A 24,941-nucleotide genomic window follows, 5' to 3' on the forward strand; every position below is an offset into this window, starting at 1 on the left:
CGATAAAAATCGCTGATTGCCGCCATTACTAATAAAAAAAAATTATAAAAATAAAAAGTCCATAAATCTATCCCGAAGTTTGTAAACGCTATAAATTTTTGCGCAAACCAATTATTATACACTTTTTTGGATTTTTTTTTTTACCAAAAATATGTAGCAGAATACAAATTGGCCTAAACTGATAAAAAAAATGATATTTTTAATTTTTTTTATTTAGAATGTTTCAAAGCAGAAAGTATAAAAAAATTTTCAAAATTGTCACTCTTTCTTTTTCTTTGTAGCGCAAAAACAAAAAACCGGCGAGGTGATCATATACCACCAAAAGAAAGCTCTATTTGTGGAAAAAAAAATCAAAATACGCATATTGCGATTTTTGTTTTTTACCAAAAATATGTAGCAGAATACAAATTGGCCTAAACTGATAAAAATTTGATTATTTTAATTTTTTTTATTGGGAATGTTTTATAGCAGAAAGTAGAAAATATTGGTGTTTTTCAAAATTGACGCTCTTTTTTTTCCTTTATAGAGCAAAAACGAAAAACCACAGAGGTGATCAAATACCACCAAAAGAAAGCTCTATTTGTGAGGAAAAAAAATCAAAATACACCTATTGCAATTTTTGTTATATCAAAGATATGCAGCAAAACACAAATTGGCCTAAAAGGATGAAATATTTAAATTTTTACATTTTTTGTTTTTTTTTTGGGAATGTTATATAGCAGAATGTGAAAAATATTGGGTTTTTTTTCCTGAATTGTCGCTCTTTTTTTCTTTATAGCGCAAAAATGAAAAACCACAGAGGTGATCAAATACCACCAAAAGAAAGCTCTATTTGTGGGGAAAATATAATCAAAATACACCTATTGCAATTTTTTTTTATACCAAAAATATGTAGCAAAATACAAATTGGCCTAAAAGGATGAAAAATCTAGATTTTTAAATTTTTTGTTTTTTTGGGAATGTTATATAGCAGAATGTGAAAAATATTCTTTTTTTTTTCCAGAATTGCCGCTCTTTTTTTCTTTATAGCGCAAAAACGAAAAATTGCACAGGTGATCAAATACAACCAAAAGAAAGCTCTATTTGTGGGGGGAAAAAAAATCAAAATACCCCTATTGCGATTTTTTTTTTTTTTTTTTTTACCAAAAATATTTAGCAGAATACAAATTGGCCTAAAAGGATGACAAATTTAGATTTTTACTTTTTTTTTCCTTGAGAATGTTATATAGCAGAAAGTGAAAAATATTGTTTTTTTTTTTTCTTCAGAATTGTCGCTCTTTTTTTGGTTATAACGCAAAAAATAAAAATCGCACAGGTGATGAAATACCACCAAAAGAAAGCTCTATTTGTGGGAAAAAAAGAACATTAATCTTATTTGGATACAGCGTTGCACGACCGTGCAATTGTCCGTTAAAATAACACAGTCCCGAATCTCAAAATATGGCCTGGTCATTAAGGGGGCAAATCCTTCCGGTCCAGAAGTGGTTAAAGGAGTAAAAAAGGGGGTAAAATTCCAGAAGTGGTTAACATATAATGCTCTAGGCCAGCAGAAAGGTTGTAACAGGCTTGATGCATCAATACATGATATTACATAATAAATCTGTTCTATTTTACCTTCGATGTTCAATGCTGGAGGGAAACATTCACCTCTTTACATTAGGGTGGTGCAGTGACGGAACGCTGTGATCCCGGCAGTGTAGGTGTGCGGGATGCTGAGTCTATGATCTCTCATATACAGTAACAGTAGGATGTGGTTGTGGTTGAAATGCTGAACACAAAGCATTATACAGACCCCCACCATTCCCCTCTCCAGCAACAACTGCTGCACCGTGCAAGCTGCGCCACAGCAAGAGATAATGAATAATTATTAACAATACATTAAGGATGGAAAAACTAAAAATAATAAAAGGGAAAGGAGGTCCCCCACTTAAAAGAAAAGCTCAGGATTATTTCCTTTGGGAAAAAAAAATGACAGTAGAGAAAATTTAATTAAAGGATTAGTCTACATTTTGCAAGATGTTGTAATTGCAGCGGCATTGATCCAATGATCAATGTGCAATTGATAAATTATTTATTTATTTATGGAATGAAACCTGCAGAGCATTGCATTTGTGATTTCCCAGTTTTGGATGTGTCAGGTCCATACATATGTAAAAAAACATAACAAAAAAAAACTGCAGTTACCAGGCTAGAGGAACCGTGCCTGGATGAACGAATGGTGTGACGTCATCGCGCTGCTGCTTCCATCTGCTCTCCTCCAGTCTAGACACACATCTGTAATTTATCACTCTAGAACTTGCTCAGGGATAATGAACCACTTGCTGACCGCATAACGTACATTTACTGCAGCAGGTCGGCTCTATTGCGCAAAATTACATACCTGTACGTCATTTCCTGCAATAGCCTCTAGGGGGCACGTGCACGCCATTGGAAACTCAATCACGTAACGTACATTTACTGCAGCAGGTCGGCTCCATTGTGCAAAATCCCATACATGTACATAATTTCATGCAATAGCCTCTAGGGGGGCACGTGCACGCCATTGGAAACTCGATCACTTAACGTACATTTACCGCAGCAGGTCGGCTCTATTGCGCGAAATCACATACCTGTACGTCACTTTGTGCAATAGCCTCTAGGGGGCACGTGCACGCCATTGGAAACTCGACCGAGTAACGTACATTTACTGCAGCAGGTTGGCTCCATCGTGCGAAATCACATAACTGTACGTCATTTCGTGCAATAGCCTCTAGGAGGCACGTGCACGCCATTGGAAACCCGATCGCATGCTAATTGGACAGAGAAGGGGCCAACCAGGGGGTCCTGCGGATCCAATGTCTGCCGGCCACCCGCGATCATTCCCAAGAGAGGCAGAACAGTATTCTACCTATGTAAACAAGGCAGATCGCCGTTCTGAAAGGGGAGAAGATGGAGATCTTGTGTTTCTGCTAAGCAGGAACACGGATCTCTGTCTTCCCCCAGTCACAGCATTCCTTACACAGTTAGCAAGCACCCTCTAGGGACAGATTTAACCCTTTGATCGCCCCTGATGTTAACCCCTTCCATGCCAGTGTCATTAGTACAGTGACAGCGCATATTTTTTTAGCCCTGATCACTGTATTAATGTCACTGGACAAAAAGTGGTCAAAAGTGTCAGTTAGGCCGGGGTCCGATCTCTGTGTTCATCTAGTGAATCCATTCCCCACACAGATAGAAAGCACTCCCTTAAGGACCCACTTAATCCTTTGCTCACCCCTGGTGTTAACCCCTTCCCTGCCAGTGTCAGTACAGTGACAGTGCATATTTTAGCACTGATTACTGTAGTAATGTCACTGGTCCCCTCAAAAGTGTCAGTTAGGGGTCCGATCTGTCCGCAAAATAGCTGATTACCGCCATTACTAGTAAAAAAATAAAAAAAAATTAAAAATGCCATAAATCTATCCCCTAGTTTGTAGACGTGATAACTTTTGCGCAAGCCAATTAATATACTCTTATTGTTTTTTTTTTTACCAAAAATATGTAGCAGAATACAAATTGGCCTAAATTGATGAATACATTTGATTTTTTACATTTTCCTTTTGGATATGTTTTATAGCAGAAAGTAAAAAATATTGTTTTTCCCCCCAAAAGAGGTGAGCAAAGACCACCAAAAGAAAGCTCAATTTGTGGGAAAAATAGGACATAAGTTGTATTTGGGTACAGCGCCGCACGACTGCGTAATTGTCAGTTAAAATAATGCAGTGCCATATCACAAAAAATGGAATGGTCATAAAGGGGGTAAAACCTTCCAGGGCTGAAGTGGTTAAAAGCCGCATGGAAAAGCCCCGCCCCAATCCCAGAGTACACTCAGGACTGGACAGTGACAAACTGTGACATCATTGGAGGGAGGAGGGAGAAGCCCTGAGCACCCTGTGACTGCATCAAATTCAAATGATATCAAAATGCTTTAGTAAGAAGAAGAGTAATATAGAGGAAAAAGCAGAGTCCTCTAGCTGAACTGAGTATTTCAGGAGAGGAGAGTTAGATAGAGGAAGGAGCAGAGTCCTTCAGCAGAGCAGAGTATTTATGGAGAGGAGAGTTATATAGAGGAAGGAGCAGAGTCCTCCAGCAGAGCAGAGTATTTATGGAGAGGAGAGTTATATAGAGGAAGGAGCAGAGTCCTCCAGCAGAGCAGAGTATTTATGGAGAGGAGAGTTATATAGAGGAAGGAGCGGAGTCCTCCAGCAGAGCAGAGTATTTTAGGAGAGGAGAGTTAGATAGAGGAAGGAGCAGAGTCCTCCGGCAGAGCAGAGTATTTATGGAGAGGAGAGTTAGATAGAGGAAAAAGCAGAGTCTTCCAGCAGAGCAGAGTATTTTAGGAGAGGAGAGTTAGATAGAGGAAGGAGCAGAGTCCTTCAGCAGAGCAGAGTATTTCTGGAGAGCAGAGACAGGCCCGGTCTGGGACAAAAAATAGGCCAGGGCATTTTGGACTGAGCAGCCCGGGAGAGGGTGACAGGGGCGTGGCGGGGCGTTCGTCGGGTCCCAATTCCGGCACCTTCACACCTCAGATCAGCCCCAATTCCTGCACCTTCACACCTCAGATCAGTCCAATTCCTGCACCTTCACACCTCAGATCAGTCCCAATTCCTGCACCTTCACACCTCAGAATGGTGATAGAAATTTGCTGGCAAAGATAATTTTCTGGCGCCTATCGTCAGTAACAGAGCCTTTGCTTTCTCACCATCAGCCATGTTCGATCCAGGGTAGGAGCACCTTCACAGCAGTTTAAGCTGTCCGGGAGGCCTTGGAACAGTGCAGGGTTGAAGGCTGGGGAAAGTATTTCCTGGCATTGGATCAGGCAGAGGCTTTTGATCGTGTTAACCATGAGTACCTGTGGTTGTTTCTTAGTAAGTACGGTCTGCCGGGGGGTTTGGCGATTGGTTTAAAGTCTTGTATAAGGGGGCAGATAGCTTCCCTTTTGTTAATGGTTGGGTAGAAAAAAACCTTTGAGGTTGGCTCTGGGGTGCGCCAGGGTTGTCCCCTGAGTTCTTTGCTCTATGTGTTTGCAATCGATTCCTTCATCAGGAATCTAGAGAGCAGCATGTTGTGTGGGGTACCAGTGGGAATCCCGGGTGAGCCGCCTTTGTGGGTTGTTGCCTATGCGGATGATGTGTCAGTGATTGTCACTGGGACAGATGAAGCGGAGGAGGTGGTCTCTCTGACATTGCGGTACTCTGAAGCATCAGGCTCCAAGATCAATCAAGAAAAGAGTGAAGTTTTCTGGATGGGAATAGAAGGTGAGGGGTTTGATCTCCCAAGCACCCTTCCAGACTGAAAGTTTCCAATACTAAGGTGGTCAGCTGGAAGAGATGGAAGTTGTCTCTGAGGGAAAGGGTTGATCTGATTAAGACTTACCTGATTCCGCTTTTCTTGTATGTCAGCTTTGTCTGCATCTTGCCAGTGTCTCTCTATGCTAGGATCTATGGTTTGTTCTTCTGGATGCTATGGGGGAACAGACTGAACCTCATCAAGTGGAATGTCACCTATCTATCCAAGAGGGAGGGAGGCTTAGGTATGGTCAACCCTGTTCTTTTCTTTTCACTGCTATTTCTCAAGTTTACCATTGGTATTATGCTTGAAGTTGAACCTCCTGGATGGGCGGGCATGTTAAGATTTTAGTTTAGGCATTTTCAAGGACTTTGGGAAGAAGGTGACCAAGAGAAAAATCTCAGGGGTCATCGTGGTCAGCTTCCATCCTATGTTGCTCCGTGCCTGAAGTTGCAGTGGTGATTGTCGGCTGAAAATCTCAGATCTGCTCCGAGGAAAGACCTTATGAGTCGAGTCTTGAGCAAAATCTTTCATTACCTACTGGCCTTAAGGGATTGCCCAGGCCCAATTTTAAGGGAAGGATTAAGACTGATTAATTTGGCTACAGCCCCCCTTAGATTTAGGATCTGGCCTGGTTATCCTTCCATGGGAGGCTCTATGTTTGGGGCAATTTGACATACCGCAGTGAGATGGATGGTGGTTGTCCTTGGGAGGAGTGTGCAGATGAGGAGGAGACTATGGACCATTTTCTACTTCGTTGCCCTTTTTAACATAGAGGTATACAAACAGGTGGGGCGGGCCCTCTGTGTTCCTTTCCTCTCCAGGCTGGGTTATTCTGAGTGGGTGTACAGAGTATTCAATGCCGATGGGGTCTTTTGTTTGTATACACTTTTTTTAGTTAGCTTAGTAGTCTGTTATTACACCTGGAACGCACGGTGTCAGGTCACCATTCGGCATAAAATCCTTCCTGTTCAGGTGGTGGGGTGTGATATTCTGCATGAGGTGGGGAAGATTCAGGTGCTTGAGAGGGACAAGTGGGGTCAGAAGGCTTGGTTGAAGGCGTGGAAGAGTTTCAAGCCTCCCTGACTGCCAGGAGTCTCTTTCCCGGGTGTGGCTGTGTGTCTCTTATCACCCTAGATTTTTTTTCTTTATGCTTAATTTTTGATAAATGACTGCGTACATAGACGATGGGTTGTGCCTCTTAGGCCCTCTCTGCTATGCAGAGTATTTTAGGAGTTGAGCATTAGATAACGGAAGGAGCAGAGTCCTCCAGAAAAGCAGAGTATTTCAGGAGAGGAGAGTTAGAGGAAGGAGCAGAGTCCTCCAGCAGAGCAGAGTATTTCAGAAGGGGGGGAGTTTGACAGAGGAAGGAGCAGAGTTCCCCCAGCAGAGCAGAGTATTTCAGGAGGGGGGAGTTAGATAGAGGAAGGAGCAGAGTCCCCCAGCAGAGCAGAGTATTTCAGGAGAGGAGAGTTAGATAGAGGAAGGAGCAGAGTCCCCCAGCAGAGCAGAGTATTTCAGGAGGGGGGAGTTAGATAGAGGAAGAAGAAGATTCCTCTAGCAGAGCAGAGTATTTCAGGAGGGGGGAGTTAGATAGAGGAAGGAGCAGAGTTCCCCAGCAGTAATATTCTTAATACATGAACAAAGAACATCTTTCTTTCCCACCCCATAGTGCAGAGTTGGTGCAGGACACCCACACAGCGAGATTGACGGGTCCTGACTTTATGTGGTCAGATGGGGATGCCCTCTCTGGGTGTTGTGGTCTCTTCCCGTAGGTCGGTGTGTTGGTATCTCATTAGGGCATCTGTGAAGAGTCAGTGACTAAACTTCATGACAACACTCTGATCTTGAGGTGAGAACGGAAGCACTCTTGCTGGGAGATGAGCAGAGAGACTGAGCCCAGGAAATTAGTCATTTGTGGCATCGCCATGGTAACGGAACGTTTAGAGGAACTCTATCATGTGGTTTTTATGCCATACTGCAGGAGCACAGGTGTCCCGAGTCCTAGACGGTGCATGTGCATAGTTAACCCTTTTTTCCTAAGAAAACGTTTCTAATATCTCAGGAGGTACCAGAACAGAAACCGCTCAATTCATACCCAGCTGTCACTTTTAACCACTTCTGGACTGGAAGGATGGCGCCGCCGGAGGCGCGCTCCCGCGTGGTCATGGACCCCCCCCCCCGCGCGTGTGCCCGGCGGACCCGATGTCCGCCGGTCACTCGCGATCGTCTGTTAGAGCGGGAGAAAGGCAGGCGGCTAATGTAAACACAGCCGCCTGTCAATCTCCCCTGTGTAAGAATGGTGATCATACGGTTCTACTATGTAGGACCGTTGATCACTGTTCCTACACCTCAAGCCACAGCCAATCACAGTTAGAATCACGCCCCTAGGGACACACATAACCCCTCCCTCTCAAAAAAAAGTTAACCCCTTCACTGCCAGTGTAATTTTACAGTAACAGTGCATATCTATAGCACTGATTACTGTAGAAATGTTACTGGTAACCCCAAAAGTGTCAAAAATGTCAGTCAAGGGTCCGATCTGTGCGCCGCAATGTCGCAGTACCGCAAAAAAAATCGCAGATCGCCTCCATTACGCGTTAAAAAAAAAAACCAACAAAAATGACAAAAATCTTTCCCTTTGTTAGAAAACGCAATAACTTTTGTGCAAACCAATCAAAATACGCTTTTTGCGATTTTTTTTACCAAACATATGGTTAAAAAAAAAAATATGCCCAAAATGTTAAAACATTTAGATTTTTACTTTTTTTTTTTGCGGAATTTCATATAAAAAAAATGTGAAAAATATTATTATTTTTGCAAAATTGATGCTGTTTTTTTGTTTATAGCGCAAAAAGTAAAAATCGCACAGGTGATCAAATACCACCAAAAGAAAGCTCTGTTTGTGGGAAAAAAAGGACGTCAAATTCGTTGAGGTACAGCGCCGCACGACCGCGCAATTGTGCGTTAAAGTCACGCAGTGCCGAATCGCAAAATAGGCCCTGGTCAGGAAGGGGGTAAAATCTTCCGGGGCTTAAGTGGTTAATGACCAGGCCATATTTTGCGATTCGACGCTGCGTTATTTTAACGGACAATTGCGCGGTCGTACGACGCTATACCTAAATAAAATTGATGTCCTTTTTTCCCCACAAACAGAGCTTTCCTTTGGTGGTATTTGATCACTTGTGCGATTTTTATTTTTTGTGCTATAAACAAAAAAAGAGCGACAATTGTGGGAAAAAAAAAAAACAATATTTTTTAATTTCTGCTTTACCAAATTCCCCCCAAAAAATAAAAAAATCCAAATTTTTAAACATTTTAGGCCAATTTGTTTTCTGCTACATATTTATGGTAAAAAAATCGCAATAAGCGTATTTTGATTGGTTTGCGCAAAAGTTATCGCGTCTCCTAACTACCGGAAAGATTTTTGTTTTTTTTATTGTTTTTTTTTTTACTAGTAATAGCGGCGATTTGCGATTTTTAGCGGGACTGCGAGATTGCGGCGGACAGATCGGACCCCTAACTGACATTTTTGACACTTTTGGGGGTACCAGTGACATTACTACAGTACTCAGTGCTAAAAATATGCACTGTTACTGGAATAATGACACTGGCAGGGAATGGGGTTAACACAGTGGGTGATCAAGGGGTTAAATGTGAGCCTAGGGGAGTGATTCTAACTGTATGGGGGAGGGACTTGTGAAATGATCATAGAGACCTGTGATCCTATATAGAAGGATCTCAGGCGCTCTGTGATCATTCCAGGGAGAAGAACGGTCAGCTGTGTTTACGTTAAACATGTCATTTATTGGCCCCTTCCTTTCCTGAATATACACAGTGAGTGATCAGTACCAATCACTCCTGTGTCCGTTCATTGCCGAAGCATAGTAAACCGTGTTTACTATGCTTCAGTTTGTGAATGAGCAGGAAACATCAGAGTGCCTCCTATTCACTCATCTGTGCAGCTGAGGCTGCAGAGAAAAGGACTGATAAATATATGACAGTTTCAGCCGGGGGGTGGGCCTGTCAGGTAGACTGTATGGGGCCCCGTGATTTCTAACAGCAGCCCTGTTTAAGACACTGTCCTCAATCTCCATCTCTGCAGCCTCAGCTACACAAAATGAATGGACAGGAATAGCTCTGTACAGAGCTTCCTGTTCATTCACAAACTGAAGCATAGTAAACACCGTTTGCTATGCCTCAGTTATGAATGAAATGAGTCAGTGTTCGGTGATTATTTCAGACAAGAAAGGGGCCGGTAAATGTCATTTACCGGCCCCTTCCCTGCTCTCCATCCTTACATATCCACCACAGCAGTCGGGGGAGAGGGGAGGAGAGAACCCAGCAGAGCTGTGGGGGCAGGAGTGGGGGGGGGCAGGAGAGAGTCCAATGGGAGCAAAAAAAGAGCTCAGGGGGGCAGGAAAAGAGCTCAGGGGGGCAGGAGAGCACACAGGAGGTGACCGGAGAACAGCAGGGGACCAGAGAAGAGCACAAGGGGGGGGGGGGGGGGCGGTACCAGCAGGGAACCGGAGAAGGGCATGGGACCAGAGATCAGCAGGGGACCTGACAAGAGCATGGGGGGACTGGAGAACAGCAGGGAACTGGAGAAGGGCACGGGACCAGAGATCAGCAGGGGACCTGACAAGAGCATGGGGGGAAGGGGGGGACTGGAGAACAGCAGGGGGCCGAAGAAGAGTGGGGGGGGGGTCTGGAAGGAGCAGAGAAGTTGCCACGGAAGATCACAGGAGGGCCAGGAGAGAGCAGAGGGGCCTGCAGGCAGCAGAACAAAGCTGTACAGGAGACATGGCATATTGAAGATTCAATGCCCTCCATGTTCCTTCTGCAGCCGACGAGTGCCTGCGGGAGGGAGAGTCGGAGAAGTGGGCATTCAGCTGCTGCAGGAGGAACATGGATGGCATTGGTTCCTCTATATGCCGCCCCTCCTGTACAGGTGCAGAAGGGAGCAGCATGGGGAAGGGTCGCAATGGCGGCCCTTGTGACCCCTGTAGTTACGTCCCAGCATTGTCTCTTTCTCCATGTGGCTATAGCCCAGCATCTGACTACAGGGGAGAAAAGGTCCCTTACATTGGTACTCAGTAGAAAGAATGTCCGGTTACACTGGCGCTCATTGCAAAGAATGTATGATATTTTAGCTGTAGTTTGTCTTAGTTCAAGACTGTTAGGTTTCAGCACCAATACTTTGGAGCTCAGAGTGAACAGCATGCTCAGTAATGTGTCCGTGTACCAAGTGCAGATGTTTATTACCTCTCACAGAGATCACAGTACAGTACTCCCCCGAACAATGTCTTTACCTGCTTTTCTCTTCAGAAGGAAGGAGACATCTATAGCCGGGTTTCATCCAGGGTCACCATCTACGTACTTCCTGGACTGAGATGCTGGCTCAGAGATGATGCAATCATGTAAATCCTTGTGACTGTGCAGTTCTTGGCTGTGTTCACAAATGTTTGACACAGATTAGCCCCTGCTGCAGCCTCTTACCTTGTTACAATGTTGCAGTCTGATGGTGGGGGGGGGGGAGGAAATGCTTCCTTCTGCCTGCAGCAGACATCTCACATCTACAGCTCAGTGACAGCTTTTAAATGATTTAAGGTGAAGCTTTTCTAAAAAAAAAACGATCCTGTTGGTGTATGCTGTGATGTAAAAGGAATCTATTCATGCAGAATATTAATAGAATCGGGATAAGGTAAAGTATACCGGCTTTATCCTATAAAAATGTGCATTATATGTACCTACCAGTGTTAATTTTGGCAGCAAATTTCAATTTAGAACTAAAATGGCATTTTAGTTTTAGTCTCATTTTAGTCTTCTGCAAGTGTTTTAGTTTTAGTCGTATTTAGTCGACTAAAACTCCAGTACATTGTAGTAGACTAAAATGTCCTACATTTTAGTCGACTAAAACGTCCTACATTTTAGTCGACTAAAACGTCCTACATTTTAGTCGACTAAAACTCATTTTAGTCATCTATAATCGAATGGGTGCAGTTCAATTGTAATTTGTAATGCATTATTTAAGCATTTCTCTACAATTTCCAAACTCATTATATACTACTGCTGGTCCTGGAGTGAAAAATCTAATATGTTATTATTTATGGTATTAAGCTTTGAGCATGCACCAGTGTTAATTTTGGCAGCAAATTTCGATTTCGTTTTAGTTATAGTCTTTTGACTAAAATGCCATTTTAGTTTTAGTCGTATTTTAGTCATCTGAATTGTTTTAGTTTTAGTCGTATTTTAGTCGACTAAAATTGTGTTAATTTAGTCGACGAAAACGTTTTAGTCGGTTTTAGTCGACGAAATTAACACTGGTACCTACACCAAAGAGCTGACACTTCCAGGTCCCTTCTGACCACCTGTAATTTCCTATAGGCTTCCCCGCAAAACCTGGATCACCCTGTAATGATTCTGGTTTTGTGTTTGTAAGCTGTGATCACCTCCTTCTCACCAAATTTCAGCAATGAGCCACTAGTAAGGGAGGGGGTGAGGGTGGTGTTATAATTAATATTAATATAGTCATTTCAGGTGGATGTGTAAGGGACAATCACACACACAGCAATCTGGTTGCAGGATGTGTCCCAATCGTGTTTTTTTTTTTTTTTTGCACTATGACCTAGTTTCAAATGTTTTATTTATTGCTATAAGATTGTATTTCATACTTGCACTGGACATGGACATGCTACTTTATTATGGCATTCCATCTTGTCAGCAGTTTAAAAATAAATGAGTAATTTAATTAAATGTCCCAAAGGTGGAAATAATAAATCCTGCCTTGGCAAACAGCTCAGCTATACACTTCTGTGCTTACACTGCCATCTAGTGTAAAATACATAGAATGCATGGCAGACCTGACCGCAAAATTCCATTGCTGTTGATGACCGTCGGGTTGTGTAGATGGATCCATTATCAGAATAAAAAAAAAAAAAAAAAAAAATATATATATATATATATATATATATATATATATATATATATATATATATATATATATATATATTTTTTTTTTTTTTTATTCTGATAATATTTATAATATATGAGATATATATATATATATATATATATATATATATATATACATACATAAATAAATATATGAGATATATATATTTTTTTTTTTTTATTTTTTTTTTTTTACTGCAGTTCATCTTTAAATGGAGAAGATTGAACTGACCCCTGATCACAGGTGTCCTCAACAGCTTATCTCCCATCTTGCAACTTAAAATGATCCCTGTAGTTTTTGTTTAAAAAAAAAAAAATAAATAAATAAAAAATTATACACATACAGTGCCTTGCGAAAGTATTCGGCCCCCTTGAACTTTGCGAACCTTTTGCCACATTTCAGGCTTCAAACATAAAGATATAAAACTGTAATTTTTTGTGAAGAATCAACAACAAGTGGGACACAATCATGAAGTGGAACGAAATTTATTGGATATTTCAAACTTTGTTAACAAATAGGAAACTGAAAAATTGGGCGGGCAAAATTATTCAGCCCCTTTACTTTCAGTGCAGCAAACTCTCTCCACAAGTTCAGTGAGGATCTCTGAATGATCCAATGTTGACCTAAATGACTAATGATGATAAATAGAATCCACCTGTGTGTAATCAAGTCTCCGTATAAATGCACCTGCACTGTGATAGTCTCAGAGGTTCGTTTAAAGCGCAGAGTGCATCATGAAGAACAAGGAACACACCAGGCAGGTCCGAGATACTGTTGTGGAGAAGTTTAAAGCCGGATTTGGATAAAAAAAGATTTCCCAAGCTTTAAACATCCCAAGGAGCACTGTGCAAGCGATAATATTGAAATGGAAGGAGTATCAGACCACTGGAAATCTACGAAGACCTGGCCGTCCCTCTAAACTTTCAGCTCATACAAGGAGAAGACTGATCAGAGATGCAGCCAAGAGGCCCATGATCACTCTGGATGAACTGCAGAGATCTACAGCTGAGGTGGGAGACTCTGTCCATAGGACAACAATCAGTCGTATACTGCACGAATCTGGCCTTTATGGAAGAGTGGCAAGAAGAAAGCCATTTCTTAAAGATATCCATAAAAAGTGTTGTTTAAAGTTTGCCACAAGCCACCTGGGAGACACACCAAACATGTGGAAGAAGGTGCTCTGGTCAGATGAAACCAAAATCAAACTTTTTCGCAACAATGCAAAACTTTATGTTTGGCGTAAAAGCAACACAGCTCATCACCCTGAACACACCATCCCCACTGTCAGACATGGTGGTGGCAGCATCATGGTTTGGGCCTGCTTTTCTTCAGCAGGGACAGGGAAGATGGTTAAAATTGATGGGAAGATGGATGGAGCCAAATACAGGACCATTCTGGAAGAAAACCTGATGGAGTCTGCAAAAGACCTGAGACTGGGACGGAGATTTGTCTTCCAACAAGACAATGATCCAAAACATAAAGCAAAATCTACAATGGAATGGTTCACAAATAAACATATCCAGGTGTTAGAATGGCCAAGTAAAAGTCCAGACCTGAATCCTATCGAGAATCTGTGGAAAGAACTGAAAACTGCTGTTCACAAACGCTCTCCATCCAACCTCACTGAGCTCGAGCTGTTTTGCAAGGAGGAATGGGCAAAAATTTCAGTGTCTCGATGTGCAAAACTGATAGAGACATACCCCAAGTGACTTACAGCTGTAATCGCAGCAAAGATGGCGCTACAAAGTATTAACTTAAGGGGGCTGAATAATTTTGCACGCCCAATTTTTCAGTTTTTTATTTGTTAAAAAAGTTTGAAATATCCAATAATCTTCGTTCCATTTCATGATTGTGTCCCACTTGTTGATTCTTCAAAAAAAATTACAGTTATATATCTTTATGTTTGAAGCCTGAAATGTGGCAAAAGGTCGAAAAGTTCAAGGGGGCCGAATACTTTCGCAATGCACTGTAAAACTTTGGAACAGCAAGCTTGTAAATAATGTGAAAGTCTTTACCAATGACACTGGCTGTCTGTAATGTGTTCCCAGGCTCAGTGCAGACCTGTGTGAGGATCAGATAACCTACTACAGGTGCAGGGGGAAGAGGAGTCTATAGGAAACTATTTAGCTAGTTGAAGTTTGTTTTTAGACTATCATTACTGACAGACCATGTAAGAAGACCAAATCACAAAACAGATTGTGTAGTGATTCGAATTTAATTGATATATTCACTGATCAACAAAAATGAAGTTTTCCTTTATCTGACACAAGAACACAAACACAGTTCTACAATGATTGTCTTTGATGTAAACGAATGACCGGTTAATAATACGCATGGCGTGCTGTCATTCTGCATAGCCTGGTGTACAGGTAAGGGGTCAGTCTATGATGTTTACTTTAAATCTAGAACCTGCTGCTGTCTTCTCTAGGCAGCATCTAAAACCGAATGCCCCATACACATGGTCATTGTTCAATTTAAACACTGGGGGGCAACACATTCAACAAGCATTTTCAAAGCACTAAACAAACTTTGAGCCAAAGCTGTTAAAGCCCAACTCTGGGCAACTTAAAAAAAATGAGGCCCCAGTACGTGTTTAACACAACAAAAAAAAAAAAATCAGCTCTGGCTGCAACACTCACCTCATCTTCAGGACTGTCCCCCGCAGAGATTCTATTCTGCCAGTCTTCCTGGGTGAATGAAACCCTTTCAAAGAATTACCTAAACAATGTTTTTTTGTTCTAATTCCTGATTCTCACCCAGCCGTCCTTCCATACCAACAATACGGCATGGAGGGGTTCGGTGAAGGTGGCGGTGAAGGTGTGGAGGTGTCTGATGGGGTCACTCAGCTGGTAGAAGGACAGACGGCCCTTCTCATAATCCAGATATATTCCTACTTTCTGTAGCGGAGAATCCACATCTAACTTGACTTCTTTAGCATTATGAGACACCAAATAATCTTTCTGGCACAAACGTAAACACCAAGATTTGTTATTTTGTCCGATACCGGATGAGTCCCCTTTCCGTTCGATGGTTGGGTAGGCCACACCAACCCTCCAGTTGCCAAGTTCGCTGGTCTCCAGTGCCCAGTAATGTTTCCCCGAGCTGAAGTTCTGAAAGCTCAACACTTGACAATAGTTTTTGAACCTGCGTGGCGTTTTGGCCCACAGGGACGTCTTTGACCATGTAGCACTTTTCAGGTCCCCCGAAATGGCTACGTCGACTGCCGCAGTGTTTGTGTCCAACAGTACATCCTGAATGTTGAACCCTCTTTTTATATTGGTCACAATGCCAGACAAGGCTGAGCCTAAAGTCAGGGAGATGGACACTTCATCCAGGTCATCTATGACCTGGACTTTTTTGTCATTCCCTTCATCGTAATCGGCCCAGCGGAATTCCCGCCCTTGTAGTACAGTAAGCGGATCAGCCATCTTGCACAGTTCCTCGATGTTGGACATCTTCCTTACCAGATCATCTTTCTTTATTTCCAGCTGCTGAATGAGATCTGAAACCGAGAGTGAAACTTTATCTTTTCGTCGGGAGATGTCCGCCAGGATCCGCTCCTCCAAAGTCTTGAGTTGCTCCCGGAGGTCTATAAACAGGGAGGTGACTTGGGCTGTGACCGTAGATGCTCTTTCCTGCACCTCTGTTCTGTGCTCTTGCAGGTTCTGGACGCCTTTCTCAGTCTTGTCTTTCTTTGATGTCAACTTCTCAAAAACTTGTCTTAACCTGTCTTTCTTCTTCTCCGAGGCTTCCTTCAGAAGCTCCACATGGTGTCCCCGATGGTCTCCAAAAACACAACAAGAAACACAGATACATTTACCGTCCTTGCAACAGTAATATTTCAGGATCTCCTTGTGAGTTGGGCATTTACGGCTTTCAGTGGAACTGGTGGGTTCCGTCAAGACGTGATCTGTGGATTTGCTGTGCACGCTTAGGTGAACGTCACACAAGGAAGCCTCACACATCAGGCAGGTTTTTACAGCTGGGACAGAAGAGTGGACGCAGTAGGTGCAATAGATACCGGCTTTCTTCTGCTTGGGCTGGGTCGATTGGAAGTGCTCCACTATGTTACAAAGCTTCATGTTGCGTTGCAAGGCGGGGCGTCTTGAGTACTCAGCCCGGCATTCTGGACAGGTGTAGGCTTTGGACCCCTCTTGAGTATCCAGCACGGACTTAATACAGCCCTGGCAGAAGCTGTGCCCACACCGCAGGGTTACAGGTTCTGTGTAAAATTGGAGGCAGATGGAGCAGTTGAGTTCGTCTTTGAGGTCGGCGGATGCCATTGTGGCAGGCAAGGGAGAGGCAGAAGGTATAGAGTGCTTGACTCTGAATTCGGGATCTTATCTGGTCACAGGCATGAAGTGTTCAGGCTGCAGCGTCCCGGGTGTATCAGCTGTTCAGTCCAGTCACTGCAGTGAGCTCACACTTGTAATGTTGCCTGAGAATCTTAGGTGTCAGCTCTGACCTATCCTCCCCGCTGCACTCTACACTAGGTGGGTGAGGCCAAGTTTAAAGGGCAACACTGATGAAAATACAAATGATCCAGTTATTTGGGTCACTGCTTTCCTGAATACATTTTCTAAGCCTGATCATGGTGACATGCAGGGGATGATGGGAAATTTTTTAAAGGGTAACTCCACTTTTGTGGGGAAAAAACAAACAGCTATTTCTTCAGAATAATGAAAGGTAGGAATCTGAAACAAAGTTTTCATTAAAATCCTTGCAATGTACAGAGATCACCCAGAGGGCAAAGTTTTTTTTCTTAAGGAAAGTTGAGTTACTCTTTAACCACTTGCCGACCGCCCAACGCAGATCTACTGCGGCGGACTGGCTCGGCTGCACGAAACGATGAAGCCCTACATCGGTCACGCGCGTGGTGTTGGGGGGCGAGCGCGCAACACCGGCGGCGCTCTCCTGCCCCAACTAGGCAGCGGGGATGCCGATACATGTAACCGGCGATTGCCGCAGGGCACCTGCGATCGCTTCCCGCTGAGAGAGAAGGACGGTCTGCTGTTGTAAACACAGCTGACCGTTCTTCTCTCTGAAATGATCACAGAGCGCCTGTGATCCTTCTATATAGGGTGGTCATTTCACAAGTCCCTCTCCCAACAGTTAGAAAACACTCCCCTAGGCTCACATTTAACATTTTGATCACCACTGTGTTAACCCCTTCCCTGCCACTGTCATTATTACAGTAACAGTGCATATTTTTAGCACTGGTTACTATAGTAACATTACTGGTCCCCCCAAAAGAGTAAAAAATGTCAGTTAGGGGTCCGATCTGTCTACCGCAATGTTGCAGTCCCGCAAGAAATCGCAGATGCCGCCATTACTAGTAAAAAAAATAAATAAAAATGACATAAATCTTTCCCCTAGTTTGTAGACGTGATAACTTGTGCGCAAACCCAACAAAATACGCTTGTTGCAATTTTTTTTTTTACCAAAAATATGTAGCGGAATACAAGATGGCCTAAAAGAATGAAAAACTTTGATTTTTACATTTTTTTGGGAATGTTATATAGCAGAATGTGAAAATATATATTTTTTTTTTTCAGAATTGTCGCTCTTTTTTGTTTATAGCGCAAAAAATAAGAATCGAACAAGTGATCAAATACCACCAAAAGAAAGCTCTATTTGTGGGGAAAAAGGACATCAATTTTATTTAGGTATGGCTTTGCAATTGTCAGTTAAAGTAACTCAGTGCCGAATCGAAAAATATGGCCTGGTCATTAAGGGGGCAAATCCTTCCGGTCCAGAAGTGGTTAAAGTGAAGAAAGCTTAGTCTTAACACATAGGGGGTTTATGCATAAAAAAAATTTGCTCTGCGAATATATCTAACATTCACACAGGCTCCAAAAATCTTCACTGTAATTTTCCTATTAAAGAGGTTGTAAACCCCTCCCCCCAAAAAAAAAAAAATGAAAAAAAAAACCCTGTAAGACAAAGGCATAATGAGCTAGTATGCATCATATTCTAGCTCATTATTAAATACTTACCTTAGAATGAAGCCCCCGCAGTGCTGTCCGTACAGCAGAGACAAGTGTTGAGCCGTCCTGCTTCCGGGTTCGCGTCCTCAGGCCATCTGATCGGCCGGAGGCATGATGACACCACTCCCGCGCATGCCCGCGGGAGCCGCCACTCGCGGCACAGGGCTCTGAAGGAACGGCACGGGCGGCCATTTATTCAGAGCGCATGCGCCGATGACGTCATCGGTTGCATTAAAAGTAAATGTCTCCTAAAAAAAAGTTTAGGAGATATTTACAGTACCTAAAGGTAAGCCTTATTATAGGCTTACCTATAGGTACAAGTTATAAGAGAGGGTTTACAACCATTTTAAAGTGGTTGTAAACCCACTTTGATGACTTTTACCTATAGGTACTGTAAATATCTCCAAAACTTGCACCAATTAGGAGATATTTACTTTTAATGCAGCCAATGACGATATCGGGGGATGCGCTCTGAAGAAACGGCCGCCCGTGCCGTTTCTTCAGATCCCTGTGACGTAACTGGCGGCTCCCGCGCGCATGCGCAGGAGTAACGTCACGCGGCTCCGGCCAGTAATACAGCCAGAGTCCGCAGACCCGGAAGGAAGACGGGTGAAGATGGATGCGGCCAGCAGCAGAGACAACGCTGGCTTCGTTGCAGGCAAGTGTCACATAATGTGCTAGTATGCAATGCACATTATACATTTAGGGCTCTTTCACACGGGCGGTCCGATCAGATCCGCCTGTCAGTTTTTTAGGCGGATCTGATCGGATCCTCCATGCAGCTCTATGGGGCAGCGAGTGTCAGCGGAGGTCACCTCCGCTGACACCCGCTGCCATCCGCATCCGATCCTGTGCTGAAATCTGGACGGATGGAAACCCTATTTTTCCATCCGTTCAGTAATCAGAGCGGAGCGGATCTGATGAGAGCGGACAAGCGGTCCGCTCTCCTCCGATCCCCCATAGAGGGCAGCGGGTGCCGAGACACCTCCCTCTCCGCTCTGCAAGCGGAGACGGAGCTGTCATCCGCCCGGCTCAGCGGGGATCGCGGATCGATCCCCGCTGAGCAACACGGATCCGCCTGCGGAGGCGGACCGTGTGAAAGAGCCCTTACTTTGCAGGAAAAAAAAAAAAAAAGGAAGAGTTTACTTCCTCGTTAAGTTTACTTTCTTAAGATCATCAGCGCCATCTACTGGCAATAATGCAATATTGATTCCTGAAATACCTCCCTTAGTATAGTTCATAAATAGCATCAGCACTTTAGCAATGATTTTTTTTATATGAACTAAAATTTGTTTTTGTTGTATTTGGAGTTCCTTTGAACCTATCTGTGCAAAAACCAAACCCTAAGACAATTTTTTCTTGTATTAAAATGGGCCCCCAATTGGTGAAAAAAATAAAAAAGTAGCTCTGGCTGCAATACTCTAGTCTGGTGCTGTTCCCTGCAGTACTTCTTTTGTCACAAGACCCCAGGCATCCGAGAACTGGGACTTGTAGTTCCTCGCTGGCTGAAAACAAGCAGTCTGTGTTTGCTTTGGGTGACATCTGGAGTCCAAATCACGGTGTCAGCACATATAGAGGAGAAGGAGGAGGAGAAGCCAGGAGCAGGGATTGAATGACCGCGCTATTTATAGCCAATACTTGCTCCTCTAAATGTAGCTCTAAAAATAGGTTGCTGGATATACAGTAAAACATAAACAAATACTGTATGCATAGAGAAAGGTGAACGCTGCTTAACCCCTTCCCACCCAGCCCTGGCGCCCCTTTAACCACTTGAAGACCAAGCCTTTTTCTGACACTTTTTGCTTACATGTAAAAATCAGTAGTTTTTGCTACAAAATTACCTCAGAACCCCCAAACATTATATATTTTTTAGCAGAGGCCCTAAAGCACACATGTCATACACAAGGCCCACGAATCCGGCCCTCCAGGCCATTTCATGTGGGCCTCGCACCCAGGGCTTTGTTTTCTGCAAGAATGTGGCAGAAACTCCGATTCATGCCTAATCTACACTCACTGCGATTACAAGGGAGATGCAGGTGCAGTGTGAGGAGATGGGGGAATCACGTGATAAGCTGCACTGTTTAGAGCGGAGAAGGAGTGGAAGTGAGATGTGAAAGAGAGCTGAACCCTGCACACTGTATGCAACACACTCCTAAACTCTGCACTGTGTACGTAACACACACTTGAACTCTGCACTCTACGTAACATACCCCAGAACTCTCCACTCTATGTAACACACCCCTGAACTGTGCACTCTACGTAACACACCCTTGAACTCTGCACTCTGCACGTAACACACCCTTGAACTCTGCACGTAACACACCCTTGAACTCTGCACTCTGTACGTAACACACCCTTGAACCTTGCACTCTGTACGTAACACACCCTTGAACCTTTCACTCTGTACGTAACACACCCTTGAACCTTTCACTCTGTACGTAACACACCCTTGAACTCCGCACTCTGTACGTGACACACCCTTGAACTCCGCACTCTGTACGTAACACACACTTGAACTCCGCACTCTGTACGCAATACACCCTTGAACTCTGCACTCTGTACGTAACACACCCTTGAACTCTGCACTCTGTACGTAACACACCCTTGAACTCTGCGCTCTGTACGTAACACACACTTGAACTCTGCGCTCTGTACGTAACTCACATGGTTGCTGAATAAAACAGGCACATCTAATTATGCAGGCATCCGGGGTAAAGCGTTCCACATAGACTATCTTCTGCACCGCCGGCTGCCAGTCTGTAATCCTGACCGGGAAGACCACCCTGCAGTAAAGCGATCTGAAAGCGAGGGGCAGCATTGAAGGGATGATGTAAATGTCAGTGCGGAGGATGGTCTATGTGGATAGCTTTACCCCGGATGCCTGCATCCTTAGATGTGCCTGTTCCAATCATCAACCATGTGAGTTGCTAAATGTTGTACCTTCATTAAATTTAACCATACTGCTACACTTAGAGGCGCCTTTCTTCTCTTTTATACTCAGCTGTGACTTGAGGCTACTTGTATATCAAGACATCGCCTGTATATCAAGTCAAAATTTATTTGAAAATTTTGCTTGTCTTGCAAAGCGCTCTTAAACCAAGTTACTCTCAAACCAAGGTTTTACTGTACTTTATGTCATGCAGTATTTGCACAGCGGTTATTCAAACACAATTTTGGGGGGAAAATACACTTTTTTGAATACATAAACGCAATTTTTGGTAAATATAAAAGACGATGTTACGCCGAGGAAATAGATACCAAACATTTCATTATTTAACCACTTCAGCCGCTGAAGGTTTTACCCCCTAATGACAAGGCCATTTTTTCCGATACGGCACTGCGTTACTTTACTTAAATTGATGTCCTTTTTTACCACAAATAGAGCTTTCTTTTGGTGGTATTTGATCACCTCTGTGGTTTTTATTTTGTGCGCTATAAACAAAAAAAGAGCGACAATTTTGAAAAAATAAATAAATAATATTTTTTACTTTCTGCTATAAAACATAGCCAATAAAAAAAAAAATAAAAAAAATCTAAATTTCTTTATCATTTTAGGCCAATTTGTATTCTGCTACATATTTTTGGTAAAAAAAAATCCCAAAAAGCGTACATTAACCGGTTTGCGCAAAGGTTATAGCGTTTACAAACCATGGGATAAATTTATGGACTTTTTATTTTTTTTTTATTGTTTTTATTAGCAATGGCGCTGATCAGCGATTTTTTGCGGGTCTGCGACATTGTGGCGGACAGATCGGACCCCTAACTGACATTTTTGACACTTTTGGGGGGACCAGTGACATTACTACAGTAATCAGAGCTAAAAATATGCACTGTTACTGTAATAATGACACTGGCAGGAAAGGGGTTAACAACAGGGGCAATCAAAGGGGTAAATGTGTCCCTAGGGGTGGCTTTCCAACTCTGAGGGGGATGGGATTGCTGAATGAATACAGAGACCAGCGTTCCTAAATAGGAAGAACACAGGATCCCTGTGTTCATTACTGATAGAACATCGGTCTGCAGTGTTTACAACAGACCGCCGTTCTGTCTCCACGGGGAGCAATTGCAGGTGCCCTGCAGCAATCGCGGCCGCCAGACCCGCTGATTGGCTCCCCCTGTGGCTAATCGGCATGTGCGCATCCACTAATGGTCCCACGAAAGCTCCGTGAGCGGAGTGAAACGCGTTTGGGGCATGGCCAGGTTAGAGCCCAGGCTGACATACACCTTCTTCTTACAGGGTTTTGCAGAGATGTCCAGGACTTTTTCCTTTACCATTAGATGTCTAGAGCTGGGACAAACTCTGTTCTTGTATGCACCCCAAGTGGTTGCTACATAAGAGAACCCTGTGGAGTACTGAGCAGCACATAAATTGGGTCACAGTGAGCTTTTGGTGGGATTAAAAAAAAGTTCAATAGTTAATCTGGTTAAAAAAAAGACACAAGTCCATCCAGTTTAACCCACAGGGGAAGAACACACACACAAATAGAAAACATCCATATACACAATCCTATACTCACAGTTGATCCAGAGGAAGGCAAAAAACCCCAGCAAAGCATTCCTGATCCCCAGAGAGGTAATCAGATTTTATAGAGAGGTAATCAGATATATATACAGTATCTCACTAAAGTGAGTACACCCCTCACATTTTTGTAAATATTTTATTATATATTTTCATGTGACAACCCTGGAGAAATTACAGTTTGCTACAATGTAAAGTAGTGAGTGTGCAGCTTGTATAACAGTGTAAATTTACTGTCCCCTCAAAATAACTCAACACACAGCCATTAATGTCTAAACCGCTGGCAACAAAAATGAGTACACCCCTAAGTGAAAATGTCCGAATTTTGCCCAAAGTGTCAATATTTTGTGTGGCCACCATTATTTTCCAGCACTGCCTTAACCGTCCTGGGCATGGAGTTCACCAGAGCTTCACAGGGTGCCACTGGAGTCCTCTGCAATGGCAACATCACGAAGCTGGTGGATGTTAGAGACCTTGCACTCCTCCAAATTCCGTTTGAGAACGCCCCACAGATGCTCAATAGGGTTTAGGTCTGGAGACATACTTGGCCCGGTCCATCACCTTTACCCTCAGCTTCTTTAGCAGGGCAGTGGTCGTCTTGGAGGTGTGTTTGGGGTCGTTATCATGTTGGAATACTGCCCTGTGGCCCAGTCTCTGAATGGAGGGGATCATGCTCTGCTTCAGTATGTCACAGTATATGTTGGCATTCATGGTTCCCTCAATGAACTGTAGCTCCCCAGTGCCGGCAGCACTTATGCAGCCCCAGACCATGACACTCCCACCACCATGCTTGACTGTAGGCAAGACACACTTGTCTTTGTACTCCTCACCTGGTGGCCACCACACACGCCTGACACCATCTGAACCAAATAAGTTAATCTTGGTCTCATCAGACCACAGGACACGGTTCCAGTAATCCATGTCCTTAGTCTACTTGTCTTCAGCAAACTGTTTGCAGACTTTCTTGGGCATCATCTTTATAAGAGGCTTCCTTCTGGGATGACAGCCATGCAGACCAATTTGATGCAGTGTGCAGTGTATGGTCTGTGCATTGACAGGCTGACCCCCCACCCCTTCAACCTCTGCAGCAATGCTGGCAGCACTCATTTGTCTATTTCTCAAAGACAACATCTGGATATGATGCTGAGCACGTGCACTCAACTCCTTTGGTCGACTATGGCGAGGCCTGTTCTGAGTGGAACCTGTCCTGGTAAATTGTTGTATGGTCCTGGCCACCATGCTGCAGCTCAGTTTCAGGGTCTTGGCAATCTTCTTATAGCCTAGGCCATCTTCATGTAGAGCAACAATTCTTTTTGCCATGAGGTGCCATGTTAAACTTTCCAGTGACCAGTATGAGAGAGTGAGAGCGATAACACAAAATTTAACACACCTGCTCCCCATTCACACCTGAGACCTTGTAACACTAACGAGTCACAAAACACCGGGGAGGGAAAATGGCTAATTGGGCCCAATTTAAACATTTTCACTTAGCTGTACTCACTTTTGTTGCCAGCGGTTTAGACATTAATGGTTGTGTGTTGAGTTATTTTGAGGGGACAGCAAATTTACACTGTTATACAAGCTGCACACTCACTACTTTACATTGTAGCAAAGTGTCATTTCTTCAGTTGTCACATGAAAAGATATAAAATATTTACAAAAATGTGAGGGGTGTACTCACTATTGTGAGATACTGTATATATATATATATATAAATAAAACTTAAAGTTACATTGAAATATTTGAAAACTCCCCAAGCAAATGTAAATGCATGTGTGTGTGTTTCAGGCGCGCCGCTGTAAACAAAAATTACAATTGCGTAAAACATATTGGTTATCCCCATGCATGCTGGAGTATGAACAATAATTCTGGTGCCATCATTCACAGTTAAAGTAGAATTTATGGTAAAAAATGATAAAAAACACACAATTGTTTGTTGAATTAACGCAGTGCCATATCACAAAAGATGGCCTGGTCATGAAGGAGTGTAAAACTTCCAGAGCTGAAAGTAGTTAAAAGCACTAAGTGTAATTTCTGTCTGCTGCTTCCTTCCTCTGCTATCAGCCTGAATCACTTCTGGCAAGTTTTCCCGACACCCTCACTGAGCGCTGCAGAGTGTAACGTCAGCTCTCCTTTTTTATTGAACTCTCAGACAAAACCTATAAATTCTTTG

General features: G+C 43.2%; 1 protein-coding gene across 1 annotated transcript in view; it reads right to left on the reverse strand.

The window, feature by feature from the left end:
• Positions 1-14,967: 14,967 nt before the first annotated feature.
• Positions 14,968-24,941, reverse strand: part of LOC309557658 (uncharacterized protein) — a gene marked incomplete at its 5' end in the record, with an annotated part of 61,067 nt that continues 51,093 nt past the window's right edge. The window contains one exon of the mRNA XM_082260447.1: positions 14,968-16,601. Coding sequence (XP_082116573.1) covers positions 15,001-16,601 — 1,601 coding nt within the window. The 3' untranslated portion in view covers positions 14,968-15,000. The remainder of the gene's footprint in view (positions 16,602-24,941) is intronic.

Source organism: Pelophylax lessonae, assembly GCF_965119305.1.
Source record: "Pelophylax lessonae genome assembly, chromosome: 6".
Classification (NCBI taxonomy): Eukaryota; Metazoa; Chordata; class Amphibia; order Anura; family Ranidae; genus Pelophylax; species Pelophylax lessonae.